The sequence below is a fragment of the Staurois parvus genome, unplaced genomic scaffold (assembly GCF_062004578.1).
Source record: "Staurois parvus isolate SC_StPar_1 unplaced genomic scaffold, SC_StPar_1.0 ptg000409l, whole genome shotgun sequence".
In the NCBI taxonomy this organism is placed as follows: domain Eukaryota; kingdom Metazoa; phylum Chordata; class Amphibia; order Anura; family Ranidae; genus Staurois; species Staurois parvus.
In genome coordinates this window covers 2279653-2299771 of record NW_028318205.1, presented here as the reverse complement: position 1 = coordinate 2299771, position 20119 = coordinate 2279653, and the positions used below count along the sequence as shown (strand labels likewise).

The window sequence follows — 20119 nt, the reverse complement described above, 5'->3', positions numbered from 1 at the left end:
TTCAATTCAGCCAATTTTGCCAACCATCTTCAATATATTTTCTCACGTGGTGGTCATCTTTTAAGAAGTTTTGAAGAACTTTTTGGTGGATAAATTTATATTATTTGAATTTTTTTGTGACTATACACTTCATTTATTTTTCATTCGATTTTTATGTATTTTATTTATCCATTTTTCTGTTTACATTTTTTTTTTTTCATTTTCCACACGGATAAAGAGTTTATGTGCTATTTGATCACTTGTTAAATGTTCTTTCTTGAGAGATATAATTTTACCCCTGTACAAATCATTAGTAAGACCTCATCTGGAATATGCAGTTCAGTTTGGGGCACCAATTCACAAAAAGAATATTGGGGAACTGGAGAAAGTACAGAGAAGGGAAACCAAACTGATATGAGGGATGAGGAAAGATTAGAGGAACTGAATATATTCTCTCTTGAGAAGAGGAGACTAAGGGGGGATATGATCAACATGTATAAATACATTAGTGGTTCCTATAGTGAACTCAGTGTAGAGTTATCCACCCTGAGGTCATCACAGAGGACAAGGGGGCACTCTTTACATCTGGAGGAAAAGAGATTTAATCTCCAAATATGGAAAGGCTTCTTCACAGAAAGAGCTGTGAAAATGTGGAATAGACTCACTCAAGAGTTGGTTCTGGCCAGCTCAGTAAACTGCTTTAAAAAAGGCCTGGATTATTTCCCAGATACACAGAATATAACTGGATACTAACATTTATAGGTAAAGTTTATCCAGGGAATATCCAATTGCCTCTCAGGGGATCAGGGAGAAATGTTTTCCCCTGCCAGAGCAAATTTATTCATGCTTTGCTGGGCTTTTTGCCTTCTTCTGGATCAGCTGTGGGTATAGAATTACAACTTCTTTTTTTTTTTTTTTTAATGGTTGAACTGGATGGACTTTTGTCTTTTTTCAGCCAGACTAACTTTGTAACTATGTAACTATGCAACAATAATTACTGTCAAGGTTCTTTAGCACACAAGACAATACCAAAAGGCCCTCCTCCTTCCCCCAGCTTGTAATACTTCTGAAGCAAGGCAAATTTACCTGTTGTGTGAATGGAAAATATTTTGCATATAAAAAAATTACATTTTGTACAATAGCTAAATAATTCAGAATAATATTTTCTACCTCTCGAAATTCAATTCTTTTAAATAACAGTGTCTATATGTGCTAGTTATAATAGCACAACTAGGTGTCATTGTCATGCAATGCATGCCTGGTAATAAGCAGTTAACTTTCTTGCTATAAAATAACCTTTTACTAGCATAATAAGTACGTAAGTGACTTTGTTCTTCCCACCCTAATAGGTAAATTATCCACTTGCGCACAGAGTGCCAGTAAACCTCCCTGACCTACTGATGGCAAGCAAATGCCCTTGACCAGCACATAGTATCCAAATATTGGGTGATCAGGATCCTCTGTTACTATGCACTTCTTTGGAACTTACCTTTTCTACTAGCAACTGGCCCTAACACCCCTCCTAGGACTCTGAGTCTGAAGTTGTTCGGGTGCCAAATGTAGGCAGAGCAGGAGTATGAAATGGGTTTCACCCCTCCCTGCTGATGTTCACAAAACAGGTGCCCCATTTGCTTGCCCAGCCTTGACATACGTAATGGTGTGAAAATTCATCTACAGCCTGTTCAGAAAACCAAAGAAGACACAAGCACTCTTTATCGCTGGATAAAAGATTCCAAGAGGTCTTTCAGGAAACAGTGCAACTCTTATCACTTAGAAGAACTGTCCAATAACTAATGGCACTCAGATCATTAACTTTAGCAGGAAAGTTGAAGGCTGAGTTACAGATGGGTTGTTGTATTAATTTCTATGTATCGATGTTAAGCATCCTTGGACTGTTTCTTGAGGGCAGTACAGTGTCTTGAGGGCAGCACTTCTGCCTTGCAGCACTATGGTTCCAGGTTTGTATCCCAGTCATGGGGTTTTCATGTTTTCCCTGTACTTGCAAGGGTTTCCTTCGGGTACCCTGATTTTCTCCCACACTCCAAAGACATACTGGTAGGTAAATTGGTACTAACATATATATACATGTAGGTATGCATGTGACAGAGGGACCTTAAATTGTAAGCTCTGAGGACAAGGGCTCATGTGAATGTGCAGTATGTAAAAGCTAAATTGTTGGTTTTATATACATATTAATTGAATTGAAATTATTTAAAGGGCTAGCACAGCATTCTTTGGATTATTTTGTATATATCTTATATCAGAGTATTTGATGTGGGATGCTTCTTGATTTTTTGTTTTGTTTTGTTTTTTAGGTGTTACACTGAGCGCTGAATTTGGGTGTTTTTTATATATAAATATTTTGTAATAAATACATGCTTTACCGTATGATAGATTTAAACTTTTTCTTCACAAGCGCTCTTTGCAGCCTCAGTGCACCTACCACTGACTTGTTCATTTGGGGTTTTATTTATTTTTAAAAAGGTTTAATTCAGTAGGCATATGCCTTTCAAACTCCTTTCAAAACCATGAACACACAAACACTTAAAGCAAACCTGTCATTCACATTAAAGTGTTAAAACTATCAATACAGTGCTGGCACCCTTTGCTGCTTGAAATTTCCTTTGATAGTTCTCCAATCTATTTCTGTGTATCCAAGAAGTCCCTGAATTATAAGCCTAGGTTATACAGAAGACATTGACTTCTGCCTGACTTAGTGAGAAGCCATGCCCTGTTCTTCAGCTAAGACCCATCCCTAGCATTCACCAGAGAAGATCTCATCAGTCTGCTGCTTCTCCTTTCACTGTCCAGTCACCGTCTGGGGAAGGAGAAAAACCTGTAAGTGTTACTTAATTGCAACAGAGGAAAACTGGTCTAATCCCCTAACAGACAGGACTGTTTTGTGCGACAGAGCTGTGCAATTTTCAGAACTGGATGGACAGGAATACAAATCCTTTGGCAGGTAAAACAACTCCCATATATCACATTCATCAATTAAATTATCTGTTTGCCTGGAATTCAGCTTTTGCTGTTAGCATGCTATCATTGGTAAATGGGTACATATCCAGGGCATAGAGTTTTTGCATGTTGTCCATACATTTCCAACAAGTAACAGGTGTTCACAGTCACCTTCCCTGAATACCCAGTAAAATTATGGAGTCACTAATGCCATTACTCAGTTTAATAAGAGTCTAGGGACAGATGCAGAGGAGAGATTTTCAGCACTAGCATTGCAGAATTTTTTCCCCCTAGCAGATAGAACTAGTTGGCAAGTTCTTTTATTCATAAGTCTGCGTTCGTGTCTGCAGAGAGTGACAGCATTTGGAGTAACAAAGATGTATCCACTAAAACAGCTGCTGTTATTTTTTTGGTCCATACTTCTTGCAATAACCAAATCTGTAACGTTGAAAGATTTTTTCGCTTGTTATGATAATTGCATACAGTTATGGTAATATTTTAAAACAGTGTTTGCAATAACACACTGAAAGAATATTAATGTTTTAGCCCAAATTTATATTTCAGCTTCTGGAAAGGTACTGGTAAATTCAATAAACTACCATCTTCTTTTATCTCTCACGAACTCGAGTGAGAAATTGATTTACAGGGAAGTAGATTTTAACACAGGGCTTCCTACTGGAATACTAAGGGAAACTGTTTTAGTTTTACTTGTTTTAAATTCATACCAAATCTATTGCATTTAGTGTACCTTGACGCATGCTAAATGTACTTCTGTTGACATGCGTTGATATATGTTTTGCAATTATTTGCATTTTTTTTCCCTTGCATTTTCCCTGTGCTTACCAAAACAACACATTGGTGTAAACTCACCCTGATGGACGCAATTGATTTTTCCTTGTGACTGCATAGGGTCTGTGCTGTGTTGTGCTGCTCAACACAGGCCCTATGCAATAACACGTTAAAGATGCTTTGGCTTCAGTAGTTCCTGTGCCATTAGCCAGAAAAAAAAATATAGAATTTTCTTTATTTTTACTTTTCTCCATTTAAATTTTGCTGCTTGCCTGGTCAAGGTCAGTAATTGAAACACGCTGAAGCCAGGCAACTAGCATTCTCCAAATCAAATCAGCAGTGACATCCTACTTTTTTAACCTCTCACATAACTCATTACCCTGTAGCTGTACCCTAAGGATCCCCTTAGTGACCAGAAGCCATTGAAGCTTAGACCAAATTGAGAAGCTTAAACCAAATGTGCAAGTTAATCTTACTATAGATCTACACCTAATATATCAGATTGACAGCGGGGTTTGTGGAACCCTAGCAACACTCAAAAATGTGCAATCCACAATATAATTTACATTGTAGTGGAATGGGGTCTTGAGCTTGAGTCCTCAGTCTTCAGCCACACACTCCCTCCACACAAATTATACTGTACACTTATTTTATCTCTGTCCCCTCCTACTTCCTTGGTAGAGACGACGGGGGAGATTTTCTAGTTTCTGTATATTGAACAATGTCTGCGTCCTCCCTATGCATTGCACAGACACATGGCTAGAGGTTCAGCACTCAGAGTGAAGCTAACATCTCTTATTATATCCCATTGTGTAGTCTATGATTCTGTTTGATATCCAGTGCATATGCATATACATCTCAGTGGCCAGTCCCCAACACAAGTGCAATAATCCCTCACATTTATTCAGTGCACGAAGCCAAACTATTTGTCTCCTCTATAATAACCCCTCCATGCCCAATGTATGTGCATTAACTCCTCAGCAACCAGTCTCCAATGCATGTTTGATAATCCATCACATTCATTCGGTGCAGCATGCCAAATACTGGTCCAGTAGGGATCTAAGCTCAACTGCCTTATTTCCTGTTTAAAAAATCTCTGACAACAAAGCCCATTTCCAACCTCACCAGCATTACCTCCACTGTTGCTGGACTCCATGGCATAGTCACTGCTAATGATTACATTTTGGTTTCTCCTTTTCAACCAACTTACCACCTTTATAGCTCTTAGTGCTGTTGACTCAATGCCACAACCTGCTTAAATTTTAGTGGGACACTGATTTTAATCTCTTTTCCTACTCTGTAAACCCCTTTGTGAATATATATATATATATATATATATTCATTCCACATAAGACAGGAAATTGTTACTTTTTGAATTTAGGATAGTACTGACAATGTCTTCAGAGCTCTGGAACAACTTCTTTGATCCCACTTTTGAAACAAGCACTTTTCCATTTGTCACAAAGGCAGTGGAATAGTGGAAAGCAGTAGGGCATTATTCTGACTTGGCTAATACTGCCAGTTAGCATAGCCCAATCATTTTTCCTTTGCATTTTCACACACTGTAAGCAGCATCTGCTTTGCTGCTTATTATTAATGATGGAACCATAAACACTCAAGCACAAGCACCATGGCACATTAGGTAATGGACTTAAAAGCTGTTGCATGTAGCAATAATAAAACTCCCAACACTTACACATTTAACAAAACCAAAGCAGCACTGAAAAACTTTTCTTATGGATGATTGAGAGGTATGAATAGACCCAAAATAAATAGATGGAGAGATTGTATTGCAGATATATTATATTTTACACATATATAATAAAACCCAAAGCAATATGGCATAAAAATGCAGCATAACTATGTTTGTTACAACAATATAGATGTTTTAAAGCAAGTGATCGGATTGTCATATAAGCTAAATTTTTACTAGCACAATCAGAAATGTTGCTCAGTGTTCTAGCTACCCCTCTCTCTCTCTGTTTGCTTTTTAGACAATCACTCAATGGATTGTCACAGCTCTCGAATAATGCACGACACAGAAAAGGATGATAACAATAACGATGAATACGATAATTATGATGAACTGGTAGCCAAGTCGTTGTTGAATCTTGGCAAAATAGCGGAGGATGCAGCGTACAGAGCCAGGACAGAATCTGAAATGAACAGCAATACATCTAATAGCTTGGAGGACGACAGTGACAAGAATGAGAACGTGGGACGAAAGACAGAGCTTAGTTTAGACTTGGACAGTGATGTTGTTAGGGAAACTGTGGATTCCCTCAAACTGCTGGCACAAGGACACGGTGTAGTGCTTTCCGATAACCTCAATGATAGGAATTATCTTGACAATACATCCCAGGAAGACTCAAGGAATATGAACTATTTGACGTTAGGAAAGCCTATGAATAATGGACATGCAGAGAAAATGGTGGAGGAGAGTGATGAGGAGGTGTGCCTGAGCAGTTTAGAATGCTTACGGAACCAATGTTTTGACCTTGCACGGAAACTTAGCGAAACTAATTCCCATGATAGAAATCAACAGCAAACTATGGGCATGAGATTGCCCAGAGCAGAGGAAGACTATTCTGACCGAATGCAAGACAGGAATTATTCTGATATGATGAACTTGATGAGACTCGAAGAACAGTTGAGCCCTAGATCAAGAACTTTTTCTAGCTGTGCAAAAGAGGACGAATGCAACGAAAGAGATGATGACACTACCTCCATCACCTCAGACAGGTCAGAAGAAGTCTTTGATATGACAAAGGGTAATCTGACACTGCTAGAAAAAGCCATAGCCCTGGAAAGTGAGAGAGCAAAGGCAATGAGGGACAAAATGGCCATGGAAGCTGGGAGGAGAGACAGCATGAGACCTTGCGATGATCCAATGAGGCACCTCTCAGGGGAGGACAGACGGCCAAAGTCCACTGATGGCCATGTCAAAAAGCCATGTTATACTAAAGGTAACATTTTTTGCGTACATTTCTTAAGTATTGTAGTGGTGTTGTTTTCACATCCCAAAACAGCTGAACGCTCATGAATATTGCTTACTTCACAAAAGAGCTGTTTCAAGGAAGGACAAAGTTTAGTGCTGGTCCCAGGATTGCTTTAAAATATTAGAGAAAGCAAAGTTCTTAGCAATAGTTTCAGATGTCAAATGTTTTCAAGGAAAAAGAACAGTGAAATTAAGATGTTTTGATGTTTTTTTTAAGGGGCAATGGACTATGTATGGCTCTGGAGCGTTAGAGAAACTCCTTTCAACTGGAAATGTTCTTGTGCCAAAAACAGCACCTTATTACTCTTTATTATTTTATGTTTTTTTTCTTTTCACAGAAAAAAACACAGCAAGAAAAAAGTAAAATAAAATACACACATACATAGAACATTAAATTAAACTAAAACTAAATGACCATATACCACTCAGTCCCACAAGAAATCCCTAAAAATGAGCAGTGTTTCTTTTTTTTCAATCAAATTTCACCTAAGCAGCTCAATGAGTGAAATTAAAGGTTCAAGCTTCTGTAAAATGTTGCTAATGGACATTAATTTTGCAACAAATCTGGTTTTACCAAGTTGGCAGAATCAGAACTTTGCTGTTATTCCAGATCCAGTACTTCGAGCCATATTTTTGATGCAACCAATCTGTTTGCCTCTTATCTAAAACAACCCTGGATATGTCAAAGTTACAAAAGGTAAACATTGCTTGCATAGCTTAGTAGTTAAGTAAATTTGATGGATATCTCCCAGAACACACAAAGTAGTAGAAGCCATTTTGTGAAGTGGTAGACATAATTGAGAATATGATTTTCTCAAATGGCGCCACCATTTGTAAGTCATGAAGCAAGTTTAAAGATAGTTTTGCAAAGAATTAAGATGTTCATTACATTCATATGTAGTCATGCTGGCTAATGATGGATAATTGATGAATTACAATAATCAGCTTTTTATATTTATTGCTGGGAGTTTATAATGAGTCTTGATGTAGTGTGCAGCTAAGAAGGAATGCTGGTCCAATTCAAGTGTCTTGCTGTGTGTGAGGTAAATGAATCTAGTGTCTCTAAATCACTTGCAACAATATGCAATTAATTCCTCTTAGATTAATTGACGATCCCATTAGCCCCTTTGAATGAGATATTTTCAGAGTCTGGAAGAACAATTGATACAGTCAGCAATTTAATTATAGAAAAACTTTTTTTTTCTATCCTGGTGATGAACAGAAGAAAAACATAGCTCTTTTACCATGTTTAATCTCTTTTTTTAATAAAACTGTAAACCAGCTAAGTTCAGTTGGTATGCTCAAAATGTGTGAACCAGCAGCTCTTTTCACCAATGGGCACAATGAAATAGGAGTTTATTTTTCTCACTGATAAAAAAAAACTAAATTTTAGATGTAACACCATTCATTTTTAACAGAACCATTAGCTTCCCTAACATTTTAAACATCTAAAAGTGGGATTTTTAAAAATCTCACTCTTGATTCTCCTACATATTGGCTCTCCTACCCTTATTGAGATGTTAGTTGAGGGAAGTGGAGAAAAAAAACACTGGATCGATAGGGTTTTCTCACTGAAATTGATATCTTAAAGCATTGATGTTGATATGAATGATCCGATTTCCAGGCAGGCAACATCTATACCCCAAGCGATCTCCACAGTCTCCTTGGCTCATAGTGCAATGTAACACAAAATTAATTTGAAACACTACACCAGTGATCTCCAAACTGTGGCTGTAAGGCCAGTTGTGGCCCTATGCTTGTCTCTATTCGGCCCTTGGGGCGTTATTCCATCCGCAACTGACAATAATGATGGGGCACCATTTTTCCCACTGGCACCAATGATGGGGTGCTATTCCTACCACTTATATCAACAATGGGGTACTATTAAACCCACTGATACCAACAATAGGACACTATTTCTTCCACTGATACCAACAATGGAGCACTATTACTCCCACTAAAACCAATTATGGGGCACTATTAATCCCACTGATACAGGCGCACTTTCTACTCCCGCTGGCCACAGTCTGGCCCCCTTAAAGTCTGAAGGACAGTAAACTAGCCCTTTGTTTAGAAAGTTTGGAGAGTTTGGTGCACTACACCACTGCTAGAAGATCCAAATACAACTTTATTCCAATAAAAACATATTTGGATGACAACACTTCCTTTTGTCAATTTTCATTCTTCCATAGACTAAACAGTTACAGTATAAACATTTAGAAAAATGATATTCAAGATCCTTTTGTACACTTTCTTGGTAAGTTGGCTATGAACTGCGTGTTTAACCAAGACATTATTATTTTTTCTGAATTCATTCAACACTAAAAAGGTGAAAAAAAAACTAAAATAAGTATTTACAGTGAGTGATGGACATAATACAACATGGTCTCTTTTCAATGAAATTTCATTGAGCATTACATCTAAAACCTTACTGCACTGTTAGTAATATATACGGAATACTTCTATGACTGCTCTTCTAGGGTTTGCTTTCTGGTTAATCACAAGCGAAAGGGATTCAGGTATCTAATGGACTTTAGGTTGGCTTATGCCACCAACAACCCAGTGCTTGTTTTCCAGCACTAAAAACAAGTTTTTAAAAAATGCCTTCCACATTCTCTGACCTCTTAAGCTTAACCTGGTCAGTAGACTAACTCTTGAGCTAATCCTATATCTTTTGAGATAACCCTACAATATATCCCTTAAAAGAAATGTAAAACACGTTTATATACTCTGTATTCATTGTGTTCAGAACTAAGAAAACTATTTAATTTATACTTGCTTTTATTTCTTTTTTCATATGGTAAATATTCAACATAGAATATTAATATTTCACACCTACACTTGCAGACAGTATGCAAGCTCCAGGAAAGTTATGGACAGCAGGTTTTGTGATAAATATACAGTAGATCTGATTGATTCAGAGGAGGGACACCTGCCCCCTCCTATTCTGCAAGCAAGAATGGAAACCATCATAAAACATATCTGATAATTGCAATGGCTGTTTCCTGTATTTAATTGATTTTCCTATTCACGTTTCTATTTATATATTTTCCAAATTTATATGCAGGCCAAGCAAAAGTGATAAAGTTAAGGTCAAACTATAAGACTGCAGTAGTTGCAGCAGCATTAAAAAAAATAACTGTTGTAAGCATACTGACAGTGTAGTAGCTTGTCCCAACCCGTCACTTGTGCTAACATGCTTGTAAATGCAGAGAAAAATATAAATAAAAGCAAGGAAAATAAAATATGTGCAATTAAAAATTTCATATACAAAATATATGTACATGTACTACCCACTAAAAGCCATCAGGAAACTAATCATAACGTTAATATGTATTTTTGCTGTATTTTCCTTTAACAAGTGAATTAAGATAAGGCATAAAGGTACTGTTTTCTGATTATAAAGTCCAGCATGATTGAAAACTGTGTAAGTTTTCTTTAGTACATGTATTTGTAAAATACATTTTTATGCAATTAAAAAAAAATCACCAGTTAATAAATGTCACTTCTTTTTAAAACTTAACTTGAGGACATTTTCTACCTCCTAACCTCATCCAAACCTTATTCCCTAATACTTTGCTTGATTCTTAAAGTGGTTCTAAAGGCTGAAGGTTTTATACCTTCATGTATTCTATGCATGAAGGTAAGAAACATTTTGTGTGCAGCTTCCCCCCCAGCTCACTCTAATACTTACCTGAGCCCATTCCTAATCCAGCAATGTGCATGAAATCAGTGGCTCTCCTGGCTCTCTCCTTCATCCTTGGCTTAGAGCAGGGGTGGGCAACTGCGGCCCTCCAGCTGCTGTTGAACTACATGTCCCATGAAGCACTGCAAGATTGACAGTTTAAATCATGACTCCCAGAGGCTTAAGAATGGTGGGACTTGTAGTTCGTAACAGTTGGAGGGCCACAGTTGCCCACCCCTGGCTTAGAGGCAGCAGTGGAAGCCATTGGCTCCCACTACTGTCAATCAGTGAGGAGGAAGTGGGGGGTGGGGCTCAGGGGCAAGCTCTTAAGGGTATAGTAAGTGGATTGCTTTGGAATCACTCAGCAGCGGGGAGCAGCCATGAGCATCAACAAGAGACTCAAGAAGAGGGGATTTGGGGCTGCTCTGTGCAAAACCATTGTTATTTTTTTTTAAAGAATTTTACCTTTAGTATCGCTTTAAATCTTTATGCTCTAAAACCTAAATCTAAAATTAATCTTATTATTTACTTTAACCTCTACCCCAAGACACTAATCCTAACCTAAACCCTAAAACTAGGTTAATTGTATCAAATCCATACTTATATTGTTACCACCAAAAAAAAATTGGTCACCCAGTGCCGGTATTGACATTCAAAGTTTCTTGGTTTAGAAAGTGTTCAAAAAAATCAGTGTCAATATACGTTTGCCAAATACATACATGACTATTATTTTATGTATCAAAAGGTTTGCAGTGCACATTTACTTGTGATTCACTCAGCCATACAGTGCTTTTTGGCACTGTTCCTTTCAAAAGGAAATTAAATGCCCAAAAAAAGGCAGGCAGAGGGCAAAGTAATAGTCATCAGTATTGACTGTAGTCTCCCCACAACCGATTTTTCCCCATGATGGACTTGCTATACTTGTTCTGCACTGTGTATCTGTGTGGAAGCAGCCCCCTTCAAAGAGGCAGCCTTTTGCTTCCATACCTCCACCAAGAAAAATAGCAGCACAATAATAACATCACCAAATCCCATTCCAAAACTTCTGAGACTAGCAGTGAAAGACAACAGTGCCCTGGATCTCACATTGTAGATAAACAGCTGTAGAAACAGCAGTGCCTAGGCAAAATTACATACCAGGAGGTACATTGCTATTTTCCAGGAGGAATCCAATACAAAAGGTACATTTTGTCAGGGTACTACTTGGGCTCAATAACCTTTGTAGATGTTACATGTAACACAGCAGTTCTTCCAGTTTTGAGTTCAGGTCCACTTTAAGTAGTTTGAAAAACTATTTAGGGAAACAAACTTCACATCACTGAACCACTACTCAGCCTCCTGTATGCTCATTAGACTGGTTGTGAAGAACTCAATAACATTAGGAATATAGGAATACATTCATAACTGTGCTGAGGATATTTTAAGGGGTATTTCCTGTGCACTTAGCACAGGGAATTTTCACTTTGCAAGGAAATTTTCCCTTAGCTTAAGGAAGTAACTAACTTCAATTATCCAATTATGTGCATGGAAAAAAATCTTGTTTTTTTAATTTCCTTGCATGTAATTGCATATTGCGTACAAAGGAAATTTTCACCATATTCACTAAGGTAAGTGAGAATTCCCTTCGAAAAGTGAAAAGTGAACGTGCTGTGTTCCTTAGGTAAATCAACTTCATTGAATAAATTGCACTTGTTGCTTCTGTAATGTTTCTAAAGAGTATAACTGAAGGCAGAACTTTTTCTTAGTTTTGGATAGAGTGGTAAGGGATTAGAATGCTTGTCAGTTTTTATTGTTGTCTGTACCCCCCTCTAAGGAGATTCCCCCTTTCTATTTGTTGTGTTTACATTATCAATGAAAGTGAAAGTAAAAGAAAGTCCTAAATTTTGGATTGTCCTCAGAAAAGTAATAAAGGGGAAATCGTCCGATAGGGACACTATTTCTGGTGACCTGGGGGTCCACAAGTAATTCCCTTAATTTGCAGGGATTTCCTCTCAATTCCTGTTTGGCTATAGAATAGGACATGAAGGGAAATCTCTGCAATGGGACACAAAAACTGAAAGCGGTTATAATTTTCGTTTACTTAATCCCCAAAAAAATTGTTTATAGTTCTACTTTAAGGTGCTAATATACAAAGATCAACCCCTCCTATAGATGCCAAGAGATGTCTAACTTCCTTCTGCCTTCTACAGGTATCTACTGGCCAGCAAGGTCAAACATCATAGATATACATAGTAATATTAGCTCAATAGGGTGTTAGAGGAGGAAGTAAGGGTGGATAAATTGCAGCTTACCAAGTCTCAGATGTGACGGCTGCATTGATTTTCTTTTTTGGTGTTTTTTTTCTTTATTTTCACCTGGTGATCCAGTCAGTAACTGATGTTTTTCAAGCTATCCTGCAAATGTAGCAGTTAATGTGGCACCACTAAAAGGGGTGCTTACAATGCTCAGCTTTTATTTATTCATGTAAACCTTTTATCCAGAGGCATAACTAGAACATTCAGAGCCGCGATACAAGAAACCATGAGGGGTCCCCTGACCCCCTCCCCCTTTACATCACAGTCCACGGCATTCCCCTTTACATCAGAGTTCTCCCTTATATCATAGTCTATAGCATTCCTTTACATCAGAGTTCCCCTTTACATCAGGATCTGCAGAGTTCCCCTTATATTAGACTACAGAGTTCTCCTTTACATCACAGTCCACAAAGTTCTCCCTTACATCAGAGTCCACAGAGTTCCCCTTTACATCAGGATCTACAGAGTTCTCCCTTACACTGTAAAGGAGAACTCTGCAGACCCTGATGTAAAGGGGGACTCTGATGTAATGGGGAATGCTACAGACCATGATGTAAAGAAGTCTGATGTAAGGGGAACGCTGTGGACAATGATGTAGAGTACCCTGATCTAAAAGGGAACTCTGTGGACCCTGGTGTAAAGAGGAACTCTGATGTAAGGTAGACTCTGGTCACCAAAGCCCCCCTTTACATCAGAGCGTATAGAGTTCCCCTTTGCATCAGAGTTCCCTTTCACATCAGTGTCCTTACACTGTAAGAGGGAATCCTGCAGACTTTGATGTAAAGGGGATGCTGTGGACGGGTAACTCTGGGGACCACAGTGACCCCCATAGACTCTGTGTGGCCTGGTTGGAGCTGTCACACTGTCCTTGCCTCCTCCTATTGCTCGGGTGCAGTGCAGGCTCAGTCATCATCCTCTTCTCTTCTCCTCCCGGTGCTCCCACTACCCCTCTTCATATTACCCCCCCATTCAGTGTAGTTTGTCTCCATCACCGAATCCATATTGTTGAAGACCAACTCCGCTCTGTGTATAGGCAGACTTTAACAAAATTGCACTGGCAATGGAGACATCAGCTTGGTAGGACACTGAGCTCATGGTGATGGAGAGCTGATGAAGAGATGTTCTGTCCAGGTCAGTGTCTGGAATGTGGCTCCACAGATGTTGTGCAGGATATTTGTTGCAACAGTGGCTGTGTGCTGACGTACCCTATTCCTTTTTTACAGATGTCACTACACCTGCCCTAAATCAAGCACCATTTGGCCATCTTGAGTCCCCCCCACAGTGGCGGAACACCAGGGCCTGGTCACAAATGTAACTTTTGTGACCCTGGTAGTTCTGCCACTGCCTTTATCCCAAAAGGAAAAAAACTGTTTGCTGTGACTGCTTATAAAGTGTGAACTGGAGTTTGGCTTCAATTTGTTAGTGTATCTAAATCAACAAGTCCATCCAGAATTCCCCCCCCCCCCGACTGACAATGCTGCTGTCCAAAGGTGCTCCTTCCTCTAGAGTGGGAGAACTATAATACAGGAAGTGTGTTACTGGCCAGATCACCAGGCGAAACAGACAGAAAAGAGCCCAAAAAAAGAAAACTAACACAGCCACCTTAATGATTGGTAAACTGCTATATGTTACATTTTTTTGTTTTAGGTTTATTACTGCTTTAAAAGTCAAAACTAGCATGTTAGGGCACCTTGAGGTTTAGGCACCCGAGGGGCTATTAAAAGCAAATAATACCAAGGCCATTTAAGGAGCATTATAGAATGTGCTTTAATCACTAAATTCCCTTTTATTTATTTACCTGAAGTTCTGCTTTAACCACTTGCTGCCCACCCACAGAACGGACGGCACAGCCAAGCACAGCTATGCACTGGTATGTCACTGAGCACATTCATACTGGTATGCCCCCTGGGGCATGCACTGGCAAGATCCCGTGACAGCAGATCATGGTGCTCAGCATGCGGCTTCTGTGAGTGGTCGGGGTATCATGTGATTGCTACGACCAATTATAGCAATCATATGATTACAATATAAACTAAACAGCCATGAGTAGTTTCCATTCCTGACTGCTTGCTTACTGTTGTTAAGCTGTGATCAGCCCAGGTACCACAGGGTACCTGACACTCTGTGCTATGTGATTAGCTGTAACCAAACACAGCATGTCAACAGAAAGCAAGCTGTCATTGTTGGAAAGCCATTCACGACAATTATTGCTTATAACAGTGATCACCACTATGAATCTAATGAAAGCTTTGGGTCCCCGATCCAGCTTGTACAGCCATGTCCGGTGAATTCCAACCAGGGTGCAGGCTGGGTAAGAAGTCCATCCACACTGCATGCAAAGTATGAGAACAAAAGTAATGAGCTATGAGCACACCAAGCAATCCTGTACATCAAGAAGGTGGTAGCAGCCTCAGTCTATCTCTGTCCTGGCCACACCATTGACGCATTTCGCCCTACCCACGGGGCTTAGTCATGGAGGCGATCACTTTTATCAGCACTAGCAGTGTTAAAAAAACCCTAATCACCTCCTCAGAGTAGTACAGTGTCACTATGGTGGCACTAAATTACTCTGATGACAGTATGTAAAAAAAAAGGAAAAAGATACAAATGTTTAAAAAATCTTAATACATGTTTGTTTTTTTTACATACTGTCACCAGTCAGTATCCCTGATCACCACTACACCAGTCACATAATGATGTTGTACTGCACTGGTGACAGTATGTAAAAATAATTGTGGAAAACCCCACATTTTATTTAATTTTTTCAATTTCCAAAAAAATTGTGCCAAAAAAATACAACTTCAAAAAACTTGCCATGCCTCTTACTAAATACATTGCACTGTCTACTTTCCAAAAAAGGGTCATTTGGGGTTACTGTTACTGTCTCTGCATTTTAAGGGCCTCAGGAAATTAAACAGACCATCAGTACATCAGAACTAATCAATTTTCCAATATATATACCATAGTTTGCAGACACTATAACTTTCACACTAAATAATGTACACCGGTTTGGGTTGTTTTTACCAAAGAAATGTAGTAAAATACATTTTGGCCTAAATTTATGAAAGGCCTCAAGAAATGAAATAGGCCATCAGTACATCATGACTGATCAATTTTCCAATATATACCATAGTTTGTAGACTATAACATTCACACTAAATAATATATACCAATTTGTGTTATTTTTACCAAAGAAATATAGTAAAATACATTTTGTCCTAAATTTATGAAGGGCCTCAAGAAATTAAATAGGCCATCAGTACACCAGGACTGATCAATTTTCCAATATATATACCATAGTTTGTAGACTCTATAATGTTAACAATAAATAATATACACCAAAGAAATGTAGTAAAATACATTTTGTCCTAAATTTATGAAGAAAGATTATTTATTTGCAAAATTTTTAAACATAAACTAAGAACGTGTTTTCGGTATTTTTCCATTTTTATAGCAAAAAATAAAAAATCCAGTGGTGGTTTAATAACACCAAAAAAGCTCTGTTTGTGTGAAAAAAAATGATACAAAAATGTTAGTTGGCTACATTGTTGCATGACCGCGTTATTGGCGGTTAAAGTAACACAGTGCTGAATAGCAAAAAATGCTGTTAAGGCTGACTTGTTCTTCACATCTTTCTGCTACTTGAGATCTTAAAGACTTTAGTAGAGCTAAGCTCAGCTGGCTATTGTTCAGGATCTCAGACCTAACCTCCTCAGATCTGTCATGGCAACCTGCACATACAAAGGTAGGCTGGACCTTCCAGTATATACTAAGACCTTCATAACTTTGGTTAGAAACAAGGCTGCTGCCTGATAACTACACTACTTTCCATCTGTGCAGAATATCATTTTCTGAAAAATGGCAGGAGGTCTTCGATAATATTTCTGCCTTTTCACACTTCTACAGCCATGGCAATCATTAGTCATCAATTCTAGACATGTTTACAAAAGCTCTAACAGCATCATGATTTATCAGATTTGCATCAATAGAAAGGTAACGATGGAGGAAATGTGCCCCAATAGAGCTGTATACGGATGGATAATGATGTAAGATAGGGACAGTGACTACACATTAATTATCCTTTGATGGCGAGGTAGTGGCAGTGATTTGAGATGCAAGTCATGATGTGTCTTAGGTAAGGATCGATAGCAATTTCTTTCTTAAATGCAATTCGCTTGTTCCCTTCCTTGCTGGACAGAGCAGCACTGAGTGTAATTCAATAGTGTCAAGAATGGGAAAGGCAAAAGTATCATAAAAAGGATATCTTATATTTTGTTCTATAGTTTGTCTTGTAGTGGGAGGAGTGTAATCACTTACTGTAATCATACGTAAGAAATGGATTAAGAGTGGATGTTTTACATTTTATTACTTTTAATTATATCATCAGGTTATGACATTATTTTTTACAAATTCTATATATTTGACTGGAACTTTCATTTTCAGCACTTGAGACCTTACACTTTTGACAGGGTTATTTCTAAAAGAGATGCACACAATAAAATAGAAATAGGAGTTTGTGTACATCAACATACAATGTACAGTAATTGACCTTATCTGCTAACAATTTAGACTGTAATTAAACAATTCCAGGACAATGGTGACATGTTTCACAAACAGGGTTCATTCCTTCAGCACCAAAGAAATCAGCAATTCCCATATGATTATAGTCAGTTGTCATTGTGTCATAGGCATGTATTAAAGTGGTTCTAAAGACAGAAGGTTTTGCACCTTAATGCTTTCTATGCATTAAGGTAAAAAACCTTCTGGGTGTAGCCCCCCTCCTTATACTTACCTGAGCCTCATATAGCTCCAGTGGTGTGCATGAGAGCCACGGCTCTTCTAGTTCTCTCTTTCCTCATTGGCTCACACAACAGCGTGAGTCAATAAGAAGAGAGCAGGATGCCAAGCCGAGCTGCTCTCTATGTGTGAATGGATAATGTCAATTTATAGGAGTGTTGCTCGGGAGTGAGCCTGCTTGAGTGCCCCAATAGCAAGAGGCTTGCTATTAGGGGCACTCAACTGGGGGGAGGATACAGGATTGCCAGCAGGGAACTCAAAAAGAAGAGGAACGGGGCTTCTCTATGCAAAACCATCGCACAGAGCAGGTAAGTATGACATGTTTGTTGTTTTTTTATTAAATCCAAACATTAGGGTCACTTTAAGCATATACATATTTGTGTACAAAAAAACACATTTGGTTAAAGTGTCTTCTTATACTTACAAAATGTACTATATAAAACGGAGACTTTTTATCCTTCAAGGATAGAAAAATTGCTTTCTCCATAGTCTTTGCAGATACCAAAGGAGACAGTAGACGCAGCGAAAAAGAAAAGACCAGGGTGGTTACCAAAAAAAAAATCACAAGAATACCACTTAGAGGAAAAACTAAAATTCTTTCCAACATGGCAGTTTATGGAAACATCTAGAATGCCACTGACCTAGTCGGTCCTATAAAAGGCAGGTAAAGGATCCTTGACAGCCATCCTACTCTCTCTTCTAAACCCTCACCAGACCTGTTAACTGGTTCCTCAATTGTCAGTAGGCAGGGCCAAAGACTTTGCATCAGCGTATGCTACGTTCCATAGAACACATGTTTTACATCTTCGCATCATTGAGCTCACTGGCAAACCCCCAAATTCCATCTACCCAAAGAGGCAGCAAAAAACACCAAATTTAACAATTAAACCAGACAAACACAAGATAAGAAAATTATAAAAAAAAATCAACCAAACAGAAATGGTGAACAGTTAAGAATAACAATAGGAGTTTTAAATATAGGGGCCTCACATTCTAATAAAACATTAATGAGGAGGTGTATACACACGGCATTGTTCAATAATATTTATATAAGGGTAGATTAAGACTGGCTACTGCATTAAAGTGTTACTAAACCCACAACAGTAAAATCAGCCTGTATATACAGTAAAGCATTCTTGTTATACTCACTGTGGAACCTAAGGGGTTAATCCTCTGCATTGTGTGAAAAGGCCATTTGATCCTTTCTTTTCTGTTCCTCCACTTTTTCAAGTGACCACCTCTTATCTCCTGAGGAGACAGACTGAACTGTAAGCATTTTACACATGCTCAGTTTGGTGTGTATTGCTCGAAAGGTTTGTTTTTTTTCTTGGGAGAGTAAATGTGATCAGCACAGGGCCAATCAGCACTGGTCAAACAGAGGTCAGGGAGTTTGGCATCCTCCTAGAGCAGAAAGAAAATTCCTCCTACAAGCTTTAGCTAGTGCTTGGCTGAACGCTGATAGACTTCTCTAACTGCTGATGAGAAAAGGTATTTGGCAGTTTATATTTACTAAGATAATTGCATTCCATGTTCTGTGTACTGTGGGAGACCAGATATAGTGAATGCAGGGTCCTGGGTTTAGTAACACTTTAATTCCAACAAAAGATTCTTTTTAAATTAAAATACCTTCCCCTGGGTAAATTCTTTCTAAAGCTGCAAAAACACCTACTCCTCTTGATAATTATGCAATTGTTCAAAATTCTTCTCTATCAGTGTTTGGGGGTTTCTATCCACAACAGTCTATATCTGGTCATAAGTTTGTTTCCAAAATTGTCTTTTTAGTTTTCAGAAATATATATAAAAAGCTCCACATGTACAGTAAATGATCCGCTCCAAAAGTTTGGTAGTTTGCAAAGTGTTTTATGCTGTGTTTCATACCGTCAATGTTTGCTGATTATTGAGTATTTGCAGTATGATTATAGACCACATTGAAAAGTGCCCTTGGGATGATGTCTGCATGGGTCACCTTTATTGTTTCAGTATAATGACTTGGAGTCAACATATTGGAGTAGATTTACTGAAACTGGAGAGTGCAAAATATGGTACAGCTGTGCTTGGTAGCCAATCAGCTTTAAACCCCAGCTTGTTCAATTACGCTTCGACAATACAACCTGGAAGCTGAATGGTTTCAATGCAGAGCTGCACCAGATTTTGCACTCTCCAATTTTAGTAAATCAACCCCAATATATTAAAATAACCCTTTTGCATGTTATACTGGTTTAATACAGATACATGGTTTCATAGTAGATAAGGTTGGGAAATGGCACAGGACTATCTAGTTTAGTGTGTGTGTGTCTGTGTGCATGTCAGTTTGAGTCTTCTGAGAATATACGTAACCCTGTACAAATATAGTGCTCATTGAGGTAGACCTCAAGTATATTAAGCTAATACCACTAACTGGGGTTCCATATTTTTGCTGCTCTAACTGTAGAACCCTCTATGAAATTTCAGATTAAACATCCTTTCCTCTAATTTCAAATGTTGATGTATATGAACATCTTTATTTTTTTATTGGGTGTGATTTTTATGATACAGTATGATGTGTATGGTCTCAAGTGCTGTAAATGTAAGTCTCGGTTATTGAAAACATAGTTATTTTTGTACAATCTTCAACAAGAC

At 38.3% G+C, this 20119-nt stretch overlaps 1 protein-coding gene across 21 annotated transcripts in view; it reads left to right on the top strand.

Moving 5' to 3' along the window:
- Positions 1-20119, top strand: part of MYT1L (myelin transcription factor 1 like) — a 664471-nt gene that overhangs the window by 551283 nt on the left and 93069 nt on the right. For 20 of the 21 annotated variants that reach the window (XM_089686713.1, XM_089686712.1, XM_089686714.1 and 17 more), the window contains one exon: positions 5721-6692. The exons of the other annotated variant lie outside the window; for it this stretch is intronic. In XM_089686713.1, coding sequence (XP_089542839.1) covers positions 5721-6692 — 972 coding nt within the window. The remainder of the gene's footprint in view (positions 1-5720; positions 6693-20119) is intronic. 21 annotated transcript variants of the gene reach the window in all.